Source organism: Delphinus delphis, chromosome 6 (assembly GCF_949987515.2).
Source record: "Delphinus delphis chromosome 6, mDelDel1.2, whole genome shotgun sequence".
Lineage (NCBI taxonomy): Eukaryota > Metazoa > Chordata > Mammalia > Artiodactyla > Delphinidae > Delphinus > Delphinus delphis.
Genome location: NC_082688.1, coordinates 3,698,623 through 3,713,790, shown reverse-complemented (window position 1 = coordinate 3,713,790; position 15,168 = coordinate 3,698,623). Strand labels below are relative to the sequence as shown.

Genomic DNA, 15,168 nt, shown 5'->3' with positions numbered 1-15,168 from the left:
CACACCCCCTGCACCCGTGCCATCTGCCTCTGTTCCCAGGTAGGCAGTAACCTGCACAGGTGCACTGTGGGGACCAGGTCACAGGGCAGCAGCCGACCCTGGGAAAGATGGACTGTCCCCACGTGTGTGTGTGTGTGTGTGTGTGTGTTTGCGTATATATGCGTGTTTGCACGTGACCTTGGCCCAGCCCGACCCCGGCTGGAAACAGCAGGTGCCTCCTGACCCCAGCTACACCACCTGGAGTTCGGCTAGCCTGGAGGAAAGGGTAACGGTAGGAGGCGGGGGAAAGGGTCCCCCCCTCAGGCAGCTCTGGGCTGGCTCCAGGCCCATAAATACCGCAGGCCCAGAGCGAGGGCCACAGAGAGGCAGCCACACACCATGGGGCGCTGGGAGCCGGTGGTCTTGGGCCTCGCCTGCTGGCTGGCTGTAGCGAGTGCGGCGAAGGTAGGCGAGAGCCCAGCAGAGGGGTCGGGCCAGGGGACGGGGTCCCTCTCTCCTCTGCTGAGCCAGACATGGAAACTGGGGACAGGGCCCAGCCGAGGGAAGACAGGCAGAGTCACTGGCAGAAAGAGCCAGACTGAGAAAGAGAACCCGACAACAGACGTACCAGCCTTTCCCGGGCGCTTACTCTGCATTTCGTGTTTTGCTCTTCGCAGGATGACTCAGGCTGCCAGATAAAATACTGGGTGCCCAATTCAACTTGAATTTCACATAAACCACGAGTCATTTTTGGTGTATGTTCCACCCAATATTTAGGACATACACTAAAAAAAAAAAATCATTATTTATCTGAAATTCAAGTGTAACTGGGCAGCCTGAACTTTTATTTGCTGAGTCGGCAACCTGACCCACAACACCCCTCTGGCTCCTTCCCCCCTCTAGAGATGTCAACGTTGTCCCTCTTTTCCGGAAGGGGAGACAGGGGCCCAGAGCAGACAAGGGGTTTGCCCAACATCACACAGCCACAGGGGCTGAGCAGGAGCCTGGAACCTGGGCTAGTCCAACCCTGGAGTCTGGCTTGAAGTGTAACCTCCATCTCCCGGTCCCCCACCCGCCTGCTTGCTACAGCTCCCCTCCCCAGTGAGAGTCAGGAGGCCCAGCCAACCCTCCTGGGGCGGCCATACCGTCTGAGCTCCCTCACCGCCCTCCTGCAGCGTGAGGGACACAGGGCGGGGAAACACTTCCAGGGCGGAGCGAACAGCCCCTCGCAGAGCGCACCATGCGGGTCCCGCCACCCTTCAAGCTGCTCTCTCAGGCCCTGCTCTTTCCACCCTCTGCCTTCCCGAGGTTCGAACCCCTGCTGCCTCGTTCTGGGCGCCGTCTGCCCCCGAGAGAAGGTCGCTCTCCTTCAGGGGGAGCTCTTTTCTAGGTGCTGAGGGGGCCCTGGTTCCCTCCGTGTTGCTCCAGAGCCAGCGACGCCCCTCCCCACCGGCCTCGACGGATGGCCAGGGTCCCCATGCCCTGCCCCTCCCCGGGGCCCTCAGGCTGATCTCAGTCACACAGAGCCACTTCTGAGCTGCTCCCTGCCAGGCGCTGACCTGGCCCGTGCCCTCTCCCAGCAGCCAGGGAGGCTGATCAGGAAAAATGCCTCGAGGCCGGGGGTGTGTGAGGCTCCTCCGGGACAGGAAGAGGGGAGAGAGACAGACAGGGGCCAGCCTGGGCTTGCCGCCTGGGCCCAACCCCCAGGCACCCGGCAGGTGTTGCTTCCAGCCCCTTCCTCTCCAGTTCCAACCCGCCTGACCCCCACCCAGCAAGGCAGGGGGCCCCTCTCAGCATAGACTTCAGAGGGCCTGGGACGTGGGGCTGCCCTGCCCCTGCCCACCTGGAACCGAGCGCAGCTGAGAGCCAGGAAGCATGGACCTGTGCTCACCCTGGGCCACGGGGTGAAGCGCTGGGAGGGGAGAAGGGCCGGCCCTGAGTTCAGACAGTTTCCCAGCGGTGACTTCAAACAGGAAAGCCTCAGTGTTCCCTCCAGGAACAATGGGTAGATGAGTACCAGCCCCCGGGATGCTGGTGAGGACTGGACGCACTGGTCCTTGGGGGGCAGGGTTCTTTCCCGGCTTGGAGCACAGGGGCTGTGAGGACTTGAGGGGACACCGTTGGGGGAGATGAACGGAGGAGAAAGACGGGCCCACCGCTCAGGGAGTGCACGGCTGGGCGTGAAACATTCAGTGTCCGCGCACCTGTCACTGCCGGCAGCTGGACAAGCAAACGGGCCACGAGGGAGATGCTGTCGTCACCCATCTTACAGGAGGGGAAACTGAGGCTCAAGGGTATAGGCGGCCACAGCAAGAATCCAAACCTCCACCCCACCTGTCCCGGCCTTCTTGGAAGGCTTTCCTGAGGACACACTGCTTGAACCAGGCTCCTCTGAGATTCAGGGAGCAGGACACCCAGGGGGCGAGTGGGGAGTGAGCACCCTCCTCAAGCAATGGGCGCAGGTGGCAGGGGCCTCGGTCTCAGGTGCAGATGGGCCCCTCCTTGAAGCTGTCTCTGGGAAGCCTCTGGGCACCCGGGGCCTGCGGGTGGGCTCCCTGCCCCCAGGGGCTGACCAGCCCAAGCCCCCCTGATCTCCCGCCTCCCATCCCAGCTGGGTGCCGTGTACACAGAGGGCGGCTTCGTGGAAGGAGTCAACAAGAAGCTGGGCCTCTTTGGCAACTATGTCGACATCTTCAAGGGCATCCCCTATGCCGCCGCCCCCAAGCCCCTGGAGAACCCACAGCGACACCCCGGCTGGCAAGGTGGGAGTGGGTGAGGGTGGGGCAGGCCCTGTGGCTGGTGGGCCCGTCCTCACCCCAACCCCTCCGGCCGTCCCCAGGAACCCTGAAGGCCAAGAACTTCAAGAAGCGATGCCTGCAGGCCACCATCACCCAGGACAGCACCTACGGGGAAGAGGACTGCCTCTACCTCAACATCTGGGTCCCCCAGGGCAGGAAGGAAGGTCTGCTCTCCCCACACACCCTCCAGCTCCCCTCGCCCTGCAGGAAGCCCCCAAGTAGCCAGAGGCCCGGTCCCTGCCCCTGGGTTGTGTCTGGGGGCTTCAGAGCTGAACTTCCCTGACATCAGCACAGAGCGGGGAGGGGGCTCATCTGGGGTCCCCGGGCCTGCTCCCCCGCCCTCAGTCTCCCGGAACCTGCCCGTCATGGTCTGGATCTACGGAGGTGGCTTCCTCGTGGGGTCCAGCCAAGGGGCCAACTTCCTCAGCAACTACCTGTACGACGGGGAGGAGATCGCCACTCGGGGCAACGTCATCGTGGTCAGTTTCAACTACCGCGTCGGCCCCCTGGGTTTCCTCAGCACCGGAGACTCCAACCTGCCAGGTCTGCCGGGCATCGGGCGCACTGGGTGTGGGAGTGAGCGTGCCCAGCCCCCAAGCTCTGAGCCCAGCGGGGACGCCCCTCGGCAACCCTTGTTCTGAAACAACTCCCGACATCCCCCTAGAAAGGCCCAGAATCCTATCTGCAGAGTGAGGGAGCTGGAGCTGGACCGTGAGACACAGCTGTAGCCAAAGAGAAGAGGTTGTCAGCCAGACCCAGAGAGCGCCGCAGGGAGGGGCAGGGAGGCAAGTGAAAGAGACAGGGGCTGGGACACCGAGGCAGTGACTCGGGACGCGGAAGCCCCAGGACAGACGAGAGGGAGTGTGGCCCAGCGGGAGACAGCTGAGCGGCCCTGGCCCTCCGCGCCCCTTCCCGAGCCTGGGACCCGCTCCCACAGCTCCCAGCCCGCCAGCCTCCTGGGGACGCTGCAGGACGTAACATCCTGGGGCTCCAGAGGGTCTCCGCACAGTCAGGGACGTGCTCATCCCACCCACACGGACAGCGCACCTTGTGTGGGCCAGGCCCCTAGCACCCCGGTCTGGGCCGAGGGTCCCCGCTGAAGGCCCTTGCCCTGTCCCCAGGTAACTATGGCCTTCGGGACCAGCACATGGCCATCGCTTGGGTGAAGAGGAACATTGCAGCCTTTGGGGGAGACCCTGACAACATCACCATCTTTGGGGAATCAGCCGGAGGGGCCAGCGTCTCTCTGCAGGTCTGGGGACCCCTAAGGTGTGGGAGGGGGTGATGCAGATAGGGAGTAGGGGGGCTGGAGCTGACGTGTGGGGTGTCCTTGGCCGAGCCCTGGAGACGGGGGTCGGGGGTGGGCGAGGTTGGTGACAGGACCTCTGTGTATTGCAGACCCTCTCTCCCTACAGCAAGGGCCTCATCAAGAGAGCCATCAGCCAGAGTGGCGTGGCACTGTGCCCCTGGGCCATCCAGAAGAACCCCCTCTTCTGGGCCAAAAAGGTAAAAGGAGGAGCTGTGGGGGGGGAGGAGCCTTCCTCCTTTCCACTCTCTGTCCTGGACCCCGTGTTCTCTGCCCTGAGCACCGCCTCTCCCCAACCCCCAGATCGCAGAGAAGGTGGGCTGTCCCTTGAACGATACTGGCAGGATGGCCAGGTGTCTGAAGGTCACTGACCCCCGTGCCCTGACATTGGCCTATAAGCTGCCCCTGGCAGGCATGGAGTGTGAGTAGGGGCTGCTGGGCGGGGGACACGGGGGCTCCACATTGGGCGCCAGGTCTGATCCTGGCTCTGTCGCCAGCTCGCTGGCGTCCCCAGGCAGCCTGCTGCCACCACTGCCCTTGCAGGCCTCAGTGGCCTCGGCCGTAAGGGGAGGAGGGGCCGTTCTTTCCTCTTGTCTTCGGTGGGTCACGACCCCTTCGAGAAGCTGAAGAATGTTTGGTCTCCATTCCCCCAACAACGCACACATGTGCAGTCATCTGTACACAATTTTTGGCAGACTCGTGGACCCCAGACCAAGAGCCTCTGTACTAGACGAACATTCATTCTTTCCTCCACTCATTCGTTCAACATTTCCTGAACACCCGCTGTAGCATTTGGCCCTTCCAGCTCTGCTACTCTGTACCCCAGGAAGGTCAGGGCGACCCCAGCAGCAAAATCCTATGAGTGTCAGTCTCATCAGCCCAGTAGGTGAGAATTCTCTCTTGCTCCTTCTTCTAAGGCAAAGCATGATGGGACCCCATCGTTTGTATTTTACCTAATGTGAATTAAACCATAAGTGCTAGGCAAAATGAAACCAAAGCAAACATGGCCCCAAATGCAAACCAACTTCATGTCTGAGGGTTCCGCATCTGGGGAGTCAACCAACTGAAGATGGAAAACGTTAAAAAAAAAATTCCAGGAAGTTCCCAAAAGCAAAACTTGAGTTTGCCTCCCGCTGGCAACTATTCACATAACATGTGCATGGCATTTACAACTATTTACATAGCATTTACATTGTATTAAGTATTATAAGTAATCTAGAGATGATTTAAAGTACGCAGGTAAACGTGGGTGGGTTATATGCAAACACTGCACCATTTTATATAAGAGACTTGAGCACCTGGATTTTGGTGTCCTGGTAGCAATACCCATGGATTTGCAGAAATGCGACTCTATTTCCTTTTGAGCTGAACTGGAGGGAAAACGGGCCAGGCCTAATGAAGGCAGGACAACCCTCTGCCCTAAGCCAGCCATACGGTCCTTTCCAGGTCAGTGCAGGGGTCTCGCGCCATTTCCGGCTAACACACTGGAACCCAGCGCGGAGAGGGGGCACTCTTTCTCCATCGGTCCCCTCCATGATTTCGAGGTCTTCCTCCCCCCTGATTTAGGCCCAGCAAGAAAAGAGGGACAGGCAAGGGACATCAGCTGCAGCGAGAGGACAGTCTTGGTCCCTGGACCAGTGGTTCTCAACCTGGGCGATTTTGTGCCCGGGGAACACGTGGCGGAGTCTGGAGACACTTCTGGCGGTCGCAGCTGGGGAGAGGGTGTTACCTGGTGTCCAGTGGGTCAAGGCCAGGGAGGCTGCTGAACACCCTGCACTGTGCAGGGTGGCCCCTACGACAGAACGATCGGGCCCGAATGTCAGTCGCGAGGAGTCCTGGTCTCCATCAAAGGAGGCAGATCTCCACCGCGGCCTCAGGATGGAGTCAGCTCCTGTCCCGGAGGTTGAGGGGCAGGGCAGGTGGGTACCGGAAGGTGTGAAAACCTGCTGCTCTCCCCCGCTCCCCCCCAGACCCCCTGGTAAACTACCTGGGCTTCCTCCCTGTCGTCGACGGAGACTTCCTCCCCAGTGACCCCATCAACCTGTACGCCAACGCTGCGGACATTGACTACATAGCAGGCACCAACGACATGGACGCCCACATCTTCGCCAGCGTGGAGATGCCGGCCATCAACAAGGACAAACGGGCCATCACAGAGTAAGGGGGGTGGTGGCACAGGGACGGTGCCCCGGGGCAGCTGGGGGAGGCATCGACAGAATGAGGAAGGGAGCACTGTGGCAGGGATGGGGGGGTCGCCCGTGGCCTTCTGTGGCATAGGGGTGCAGATACCCTCCTGTGGGCATGGGGTGGAGGATCCAGTGTCAGCCTGGACTCTGCAGGGAGGACTTCTACAAGCTGGTCAGCGGGTTCACCATCACCAAGGGGCCCAGGGGTGCCAACGCCACCTTTGACTTCTACACCAAGCCCTGGGCCCGAGACTCGTCCCAGGAGAACAAGAAGAAGACCGTGGTGCACTTGGAGACCGACATCCTCTTCCTGATGCCCACGGAGATCGCCGTGGCCCAGCACAAGACCAACGCCAAGTGAGGAGGGGGGCGCGGGGCTGGCCCACCTGGGATCACGCACCTTGCCAGCGAGGTCTGGCAGGTGGGTGGCTCCCAGGTGTCCGAGAGGCCTGGGAAAGGCATGCTCAGTCCCCGCCTGTGCCTGCACCATCTACCAGGCCTGACGGGGCTTGAGAGGACCCCTCTTCCCTTCCCAGCCTTGAGGGCTTTACAAAACCCTCCTGTGAGCCTCTGCCCAGTGCAGCCCTGCACGCTCTCCCACACCCCATAGCTCTCCCCATCGGAAAGTCCTTGAGGCTGCCTTCCATCCCTCATGCTGTGTAGAAGGAGGGCAACACTGGGTGATGTTCTCTGCTGTGGGTTTCGAATTTGCCAACTTTCAAAATAAGCCTGTGGCCACATTAAAAACCTCCACATAATAATAGCCGGTGAAAATAAAAAACAAGTTAGGAATGCTTAAAAAGCAGAAAGATAAAATTACACCTAGAAGTCTGGGATGAAAGCTTTGCAATAAATTTAGCTCTGAGGTTCCTATCAGTCAAAGCAAAAAGGGAAACATCTGAGGGCATATAGTACCTTGTCCAATCAAATCAAGAATACAAATTCACTTGCAGAGAAAAAGAATCTGTTTTTTTTTTTTTTTTTTTGCTGTGCCGTGCAGCACGCGGGATCTTAGTTCCCTGACCAGGGACTGAACCCGTGCTCCCTGCAGTGGAAGCGTGGAGTCTTAACCACTGGACTGCCACGGAAGTCACAAAAGCAATCTTTCCTGATACTGAATTATGAAAGGAAGACGCCTCCCTATGTTTGGTGGAGGCGAAGAATAAATACAATTGAAATTGTAGAACCCATGAAGTCATACATTTGGCCACAGCTTTCCTTCCCCCAGGTGTAATGATCCAGATCCTTCCTGAGCCTTTTTTAAAAAAATACTTTATATTTATTTATCTATCTATTTATTTATTTTGTCCATACCACGTGGCTTGCGGGATCTTAGTCCCCCGACCAGGGATTGAACCCGAGCCCTCGGCAGTGTAAGCGCTGCGTCGTAAGCACTGCACCACCAGGGAATTCCCCTTCCCAGTCTTGTGGGAATTCCCCAGACCCCTCCCTGCTCTCCCCATGGCCTTCCCCTGGGGCCCCATCTCCGGGGCGGGCGGCCCCAGGTGAACACCCTGCCAACGTGGGTGGTCTCCACTGCCCTCCTCAGGAGCGCCAAGACCTACAGCTACCTATTCTCCCAACCGTCTCGGATGCCCACCTACCCCCGCTGGGTGGGGGCTGATCATGCAGACGACCTCCAGTACGTCTTCGGGAAGCCCTTTGCCACCCCGCTGGGCTACCGGCCCCAAGACAGGACCGTCTCCAAGGCCATGATCGCCTACTGGACCAACTTTGCCAGAACTGGGTAAGGCAGCGGTGAGGGTGGCCTCCTGCCACCTTGCCCTGCAGGGCTGGGGTCCAGTCCCTGTTCCCTCACTTACACTTAACCTCCCTGAGCCTCCGTACCCCCGCCTGTGTAAGGCTCAGAGCTCCTGGCTGGGCCTCAGGATGCGCACGTGCCCAGCCAGTGCCCAGGAGACAGGGAAGTGCTTACGGGGCAAAGGGTGGAGAACTGCCCAGGAGAGCCGGGGCAGAGCCGGGCCAGGGACCCGGGTCTCCAGCCAGCTACCCAGCCTTTTTTCTCACTCTGCAGGGACCCTAACATGGGCCACTCGCCTGTGCCCACGCACTGGGATCCCTACACCCTGGAAAGTGGCAACTACCTGGAAATCAACAAGAAGATGGATGGCAGCTCCATGAAGCAGCACCTAAGGGCCGATTACCTGCAGTACTGGACCGTGACCTACCAGGCACTGCCCACGGTGACCGGCGAGGGGGCCACCCCCGCGCCCACCGCGGGCCACTCTGAGGCCACCACCGCGGGCGACTCTGAGGCCACCCCCGCGCCCACCGCGGGCCACTCTGAGGCCACCCCCGCGCCCACCGCGGGCGACTCTGAGGCCACCCCCGCGCCCACCGCGGGCGACTCTGAGGCCACCACCGCGGGCGACTCTGAGGCCACCCCCGCGCCCACCGCGGGCCACTCTGAGGTGGCTCAGATGCCCATAGTCATTGGCTTCTAATGTCCTTGGCCTCCAGAGGCCACAGGGTGTGACCCCATGGCCCACCTTCCCTCCCAAGCTCTTCCTAAATAAAGCTTCATCCCTCTCTGTCTGGCATCTCTTTTTGCTCCCAAGACCCAGCTGGAGGAAGGGGGGCCCTCAGCTCTCATGACAGCACCAGGAGCCCGGCCCAAGGATTTCACCCTGATCTGTCAGCCCTCAAGCTCCAGGAAGCCGACAGGACCATCCTCATTTTGGAGAGGAGGAAACAGGTTCAAAGAAGTGAAGCGTCAGGGCCAGGACTGGGGTTCTGGCGTGGATCCCTCCACACAAGGCTGCTGGCTCCGAGGGGCGGGGCTCTGCAGGCGGTGGCCGCCTCTGGACCAGTGGAGCCCAGCCACGGCCAGGTCCTGTGGGGTGCGGGCAGGGGCCTCTCTGTTCTAACTACAGTCTGCCTCCAGCTGGATGCGAGTCAGTGAGAGGGTAAAGCATTGCACTGGAAGGATCAGAAGCAAAGGCTGCAAGAGAACTGGGCGTTGGGCAGCGCCCGATGTCTCTGGCAGAGTCGGTGGGGGAGGAGGCAGAGGTCAGAGTCGGGGTCATCTCCACCTCTGGGAGTCTAGCCCAGGCACATGCCCAAGGTCATCAGAGCAAGATTCAAACCCAGACACTCCACAGCCAGTGCTTGCAACAATGCTGGGGCTTCCTCTCCCCGCTCCCCTCCATTCTTCAGTCACTGTGGGGTGGGGGTGAGGGATCAGAGATTCCGGAGTCCTGAGCAGCTCAGCCTGGGGGCGGGGGGTGGGGGGAGTGGGTGCAGTAGCACCGGGGGTCAGCCGGCCACCCTCCCTCTCCAGCAACAGATGGAAGGCTGAGCCCGGGCAGCGAGTCCTGCAGCCTCACACAGCAGAGCTGAACAGGGGGCAAACCTGGCCCCCCGAGGAGCAGGGGTCACCCCGGGCTGGCCTGTGACCACCTTGGCGGCTCTGGGCTTCCTGGCCTGGTCGGGTGTAAAGGACGGAAGGAGACAGCCCCTCGCTGCGGCGTGGGCTCTCCCGGTCACTAGCCCTGCTCTCGGCCGATGGAGCCCAAGGATGCAATGTATCCCTGCTCTGCACGCACGTGACTTCTGTAAGTGTTTCTACCTGCTGGGTCTGCTCTCAGGAGCCTCCTCTGGGCCTGGACAGTGCTGCAACGCGGTACTTCTCTCCCTTGCTGGGGGAGAGAACAGTTGTGCCCATCATTCAGGAAATCACGTCCCTGGATGGCTGGGCCACGTCACAATGGCCGGCATCCAGGTGTGTGCTCAGTCCCTAGGCTGCACGGGCCTCCCTGGCAGGGGCGAGCCCTGCTGTGTGTCTGGGTGACACCCGCAGCCGTCGGGACAACTTGGGGAGACGCCTCGTAATTCGTCTGGCTCTTGCCTTTCCAGGCTTTATCCAGGGGATGAAGCTGAAAATACCAAGGTGCGGGCCAGAGGCCTGTCCAGAGGCCTGGAGGCTCCCTGATGGGCCAAGTGGTAACCCTTTAACTCCTCTCATGATGAAGCCCCGGGGGAACACGCAGGTGAGCTCAGGTCAGAGTCTGTTTACCACCCTGACGAGACGTGGTGCTTCAGTATGTCGTTGGCAAGGCTGTGCCCAAGCGTGTCTGTGGGTTGGCAGTCTTGGGGGCAACCCCCCTCCCCGCCCCCATGCCTCATCTTTCAACCTTCCCTGCGGGAAAGGTTCAAACAACCCCCCTCCCCGTGACATAACCACAACACAGACTTGGACAAAAAACGCAGCCATTCTGGGGGACTCTGCAAGCTCTAAGGGCTCCGGCCCAGCTAGCCTTTAGGACATAGTCAGTACCAACACAACTGCCTTTGTAAACTGGTGATTGTGTAAGACGGTGGACCTCAGAACCACACGGCCTCTGACTTTATCTTGGCTACAGAGGGACAATGCAGGGGTCCTTCACTGGCAGGAATCAGTCTCCTTACCCTGGCAAACCAGCACTCACCCGGGATTCATCAGACGCCAGCCCAGATGAGTGGCCACCACATGCCGGACAGAGAGAGGCAGGACGCCTTCTAGCGAGTTTCTGGGTGAAATCAATTGTGTGAAGAGTTGCAGAAAATCCTAGAGTTGCTGGAAATCCTAGTTCACAAGAGCAGAAATGCTTAAGGAACGAGGCCCAGCTGCAGCCTTAAAAGCTGCATCACAAACACTTCCCCGCCCCCGACGTGAAACCAGCAGGAAAAGGAATTCTGATGTCAGAGGCAAGGATTCCAGGAGGTCAAGGGTCGATCACAGGGCCCTGGAGGATGCAGAGTCCCCTGATGTCCATAGTCCACTGGCTAATAATGACCCCCTGGCCTGTTCCTTCCCACATTGCACTTTTTGATCTGTTGACAATTTCTCCCCACTTACTGCTGATGAAATTCCAGAGTTTGCCCTTGAAATCTACAAGTGGTAGACTGGTGGTCAAGACACTGTTACAGGACAAGGAGAAAATGCTCCCTCTTCCTGGAAAGCTGTAGAAATCAGCTTGTATATGTCAATCCCAGTCTACTATATATAATATGGATAACTAACAAGAACCTACTGTATAGCATTCTGAACTCTACTCAGTACTCTGTAATAACCTATATGGGAAAAGAATCTAAAAAAGAGTGGATATATGTATAATTGATTCACTTTGCTGTGCAGCAGAAATGAACACAACATTGTAAATCAACTATACTCCAATAAAAATTAATTTTAAAAAAATATTTTGCCAATAAGAAAAAAAGAAAAGCAGCTTGGGAGGAAGTTATTTTTTAAAAAACTGGGATAAAAATATATATAACATAAAAATGTTAATTTTATAAACAAACATTTATTTAAATATTAAATTATTAAATAGATTATTTATTTATTTAAAGATTTATTATTTATTTATTTATTTGGCTGTGTCAGGTCTTCATTGCGGCCCTCGGGCTTCTCTCTAGTTGTGGTGCGCAGGCTCCAGAGCGCGCGGGCTTAGTAGTTGAGGCACGCGGGCTCTCTAGTTGTGGCCCACAGGTTTAGTTGCCCTGCAGCATGTGGGGATCTTAGTTCCCCGGCCAGGGATTGAACCCACGTCCCCTGCATTGGAAGGCAGATTCTTAACCACTGGACCACCAGGGAAGTCCCAAATATTTTATTTTTAAAAGTGTGATTCAGTGACATTAATTCTATTCACACTATTGTGCAACCATCACCACTATTTCCAAAACTTTTCATCACCCCAGATAGAAACTTTATACCCATTAACTCCCCATTCCCCCCCACCTACACCCCAGTAATCTCTTCTACTTTCTGTTCCAATTTGCCTGTTCCAGATATTTCTTACAAGTGGAATCAGTGTTTTCAAGGTCCATCCACGTTGTAGCATGAATCAGAGCTCCATTCCTTTTTACGTCTGAATAATATTCCTATGCATACCGTTGACGTACAATTGTGCACAGTATTCTCTCATAATCCGTATTTCTGTAAAGTCGGTAGTGATGTTCCCACTTTCGTTTCAGGTTTTAGTAATTTGAAGGTCTTTTTCCCCTTTTTTTTCTTTAGTCAATCTAGCTAGAGGTTTGTTAATTTCACTGATTGTTTTTCAAAGAACCAGCTTTTGGTTTTGTTGATCTTCTCTGTTTTTCTACTCCTCTGTTTCGTTTCTCTCCCCTATAATCTTTATTATTTCCTTCCTTCAGCTAGCTTTGGGTTTAGTCTGCTCTTTTTCTAGTTCTTTAAGGTGTAGAGTTAGGTTACTGATTTGAAATCTTATTTTGTAATGTAGGCATTGACAGGAGTAAAATTTCCTCTTTGTACTACTTTTGCCGCATCCTATAAGTTTTTGGTACATTGGTTTTGATTCCTTTCATCTCAAGGCATTTTCTAATATCCCTGTGACTTCTTCTTTGACCCACTGGTTGTTAAAGAGTGTGTTGTTTAATTTTCACATATTTATGAGTATTCCAGCTTTCTTCTCCTGTAGATTTCTGGCTTTATTCCACTGTGATTGGAAAAGATGCTTTGTATGATTTCAATCTTTTACAAATTACTGAGACTTGTTTTGTGGTGTAATACGTGGTCTATGCTTGAGAACATGCCCCATGTTCTTGAGGAGGTGTGTTCTCTGTTATATTCTATACGCGTTAGCTAGGTCTCATCTGATGTCTGGGGTTGTTCAAGCCCCGTTTCCTTACTGGTCTTCTGTCTGGTTGTTCTAGTCATTATTGGAAGTGAGGTCTGAAGTCTCCAACCGTCTATTTCTCTCTTCAATTACGTCCATTTTTGCTTCATGTGTTTTGGAGATGTGTATATGTTTACAATTGTTCTATATTCTTGATGGATTGAATCTTTAAGCGATATATACTTTCTCTCTTGTTACCTTTTTGACTTAGTCTATTTTGTCTGATAATAACATAGCCGTTCGGCTACCTTTTGTTTACTATTTTCACAGAATATCCTTTTCCATCCTTTATTTCAACTTTTTCATATCTTTGTAGATAGGTGGATCAGGTTTTTTAAAAATCCATTTTCTCACTCTGACTTTTAATTGGAGAGTTTAACCCATTTACATTTACAGTAATTACTGATCAGCATTTTCTTCTTCCATTTAGCTATTTGTTTGTATAACTGTATGTCTTCCACACTTCTTGTTCCTCAATTCCACCACTATTGCTTTTTAAGGATTTGATTTTTTTTTAATTAAAAAAAAAATTTTTGTTTTTGGCCACACCTCGCAGCTTGTGGGATCTTAGTTCCCTGACCAGGGACTGAACCTGGGCCCTCGGCAGTGAAAGTGCAGAGTTCTAATCGCTGGACTGCTGGGGAATTCCTTTGGTTGATCTTTTTTTAATAGTGCACCATTTTGATTCCTTTCTTTCCTGTGTATTCCTAAAAAAATATTTTCTTCTTGATTGCCTTTGGGATTACAAGGAACATCTTAAACTCGTAACAGTCTAGTTTGAATAATACCAAATTAGTTTCAGTAGTATACGAACATGCAGTTCCTCTGATCTCCATCCCTCCCCCTTTATGTGGTTGTTGTCACAGGTTATGTCTTTATACATCCTGTTCCCATTAACACACTTATACTTATTGTTTTATGAATCTGCGTTTTAAGTCATATAGAAAAAAAAAGAAAAGGTACAAACAAAAGTGCAACAATACAGGCTTTTAGAATTACCTATTAGTTACCTCACCTAGTGTTCTTTACTTTTTCACATGGCTTGGAGTTACAGTCTAGTGCTCTTTCATTCAACCCAAAAGGCTCCCTTTAGCACTCCCTGTAGGCAGGACTATTAAAAACAAACTGCCTTAACTTTGTTTATCCGGCAACATCTTAATTTCCCTTCATCCTTAAAGGATAGTTTACTACATACAGAATTCTTTTTCTTTCAACACTTTATTTTCTATTGTTTTTGGCCACACCGCTTGGCATGCGGGATCTTAGTTCCCTGACTGGAGATTGAACCTGTGCCCGCTGCAGTGGAAGCACACAGTCCTAACCACTGGACTACTAGGGAATTCTCATCTTTCAACACTTTAACTATGTTACTCTACGGCCTTCTGGTTGCCATGGTTTCTAATGAAAAAAATCAGCTGTTAATCTTATTGTGGAGGGACCCCACCCCACCCCTTGCATGTGATTGTTTCTTTCTTGCTGCTTTCAAGATTTCCTTTTTGTCTTTCAACAGTTGTGTTGTAATGTGTCTTGTGTGGCTCTCTTTGAGTTTATCGTGCTTGGAGTTCATTCAGCTTCTTAATGTGTAGATTTATGTCTTTGATCAAATTTGAGATGTTTTCAGCCATTATTTCTTCAAATAATCTCTCTCCTTCTGGGACTCTCTTTATGCATATGCAGTTACATTGGATGGTGTCCCCACAGTCCCTCTGGGTCTGTTCAATCTTCTTCATTCTTTTTCCTTTCTGCTCCTCAGGCAGAATAATGTCCACTGCCTTAGTTCACGGATTCTTTCTTCTAACTGCTCAGATCTGCCACTGAACCCCTCTAGTGAGTTCTTCATTTCAGTTATTGTACTTTTCAGATCCAGAATTTCCACTTGGTTTATTTTTATAATTTCTATCTCTTTACTAAATTCCCTATATGTTCGTACATTGTTCTCTTGACTTCCTTTAGTTTTTTTGTCCGTGGCTCCTTTTCGCTCGCCAAACATATTCAAGACAGCTGACTTAATGTCTCTGACTCGTAATTTTAATGTCTGAGCCTCCTCAGGGATAGTTTCTGTCCAATTCTTTTTTTTTTTTTCCCTGTGAACAAGCCCTATTTTTCTGTTTCTTGATACGCTTTGTGATTTGTTGAGACCTGGATATTGAGAATTATAATATCGTAACTCTGGAAATCAGATTCTCCCCCTCCTCAGGGATCGCTTCTGTGGCTTGAGGGCTGCCATCTTCCGTTTCTGTAGTGACTTTCCCCAACTGTTT

General features: G+C 54.0%; 1 protein-coding gene across 1 annotated transcript; it reads left to right on the top strand.

Moving 5' to 3' along the window:
- Positions 1-378: 378 nt before the first annotated feature.
- Positions 379-8,734, top strand: CEL (carboxyl ester lipase). Its single transcript, XM_060013873.1, has 11 exons — positions 379-444; positions 2,591-2,741; positions 2,819-2,941; positions 3,123-3,320; positions 3,899-4,029; positions 4,176-4,283; positions 4,387-4,504; positions 6,054-6,240; positions 6,423-6,626; positions 7,819-8,016; positions 8,305-8,734. The coding sequence occupies exons 1-11, from the start codon at positions 379-381 to the stop codon at positions 8,732-8,734; spliced, it is 1,914 nt and encodes a 637-aa protein (XP_059869856.1).
- The last annotated feature ends 6,434 nt before the right edge of the window (positions 8,735-15,168 follow it).

Bases quoted from the DNA above. Each gene is read 5' to 3' on its own strand.
- CEL (XM_060013873.1), top strand. From the start codon at position 379: ATGGGGCGCTGGGAGCCGGTGGTCTTGGGCCTCGCCTGCTGGCTGGCT. The intron at 445-2,590 runs GTAGGCGAGAGC...CTCCCATCCCAG, and splicing joins CTGTAGCGAGTGCGGCGAAG to CTGGGTGCCGTGTACACAGA. The intron at 6,241-6,422 runs GTAAGGGGGGTG...TGGACTCTGCAG, and splicing joins GACAAACGGGCCATCACAGA to GGAGGACTTCTACAAGCTGG.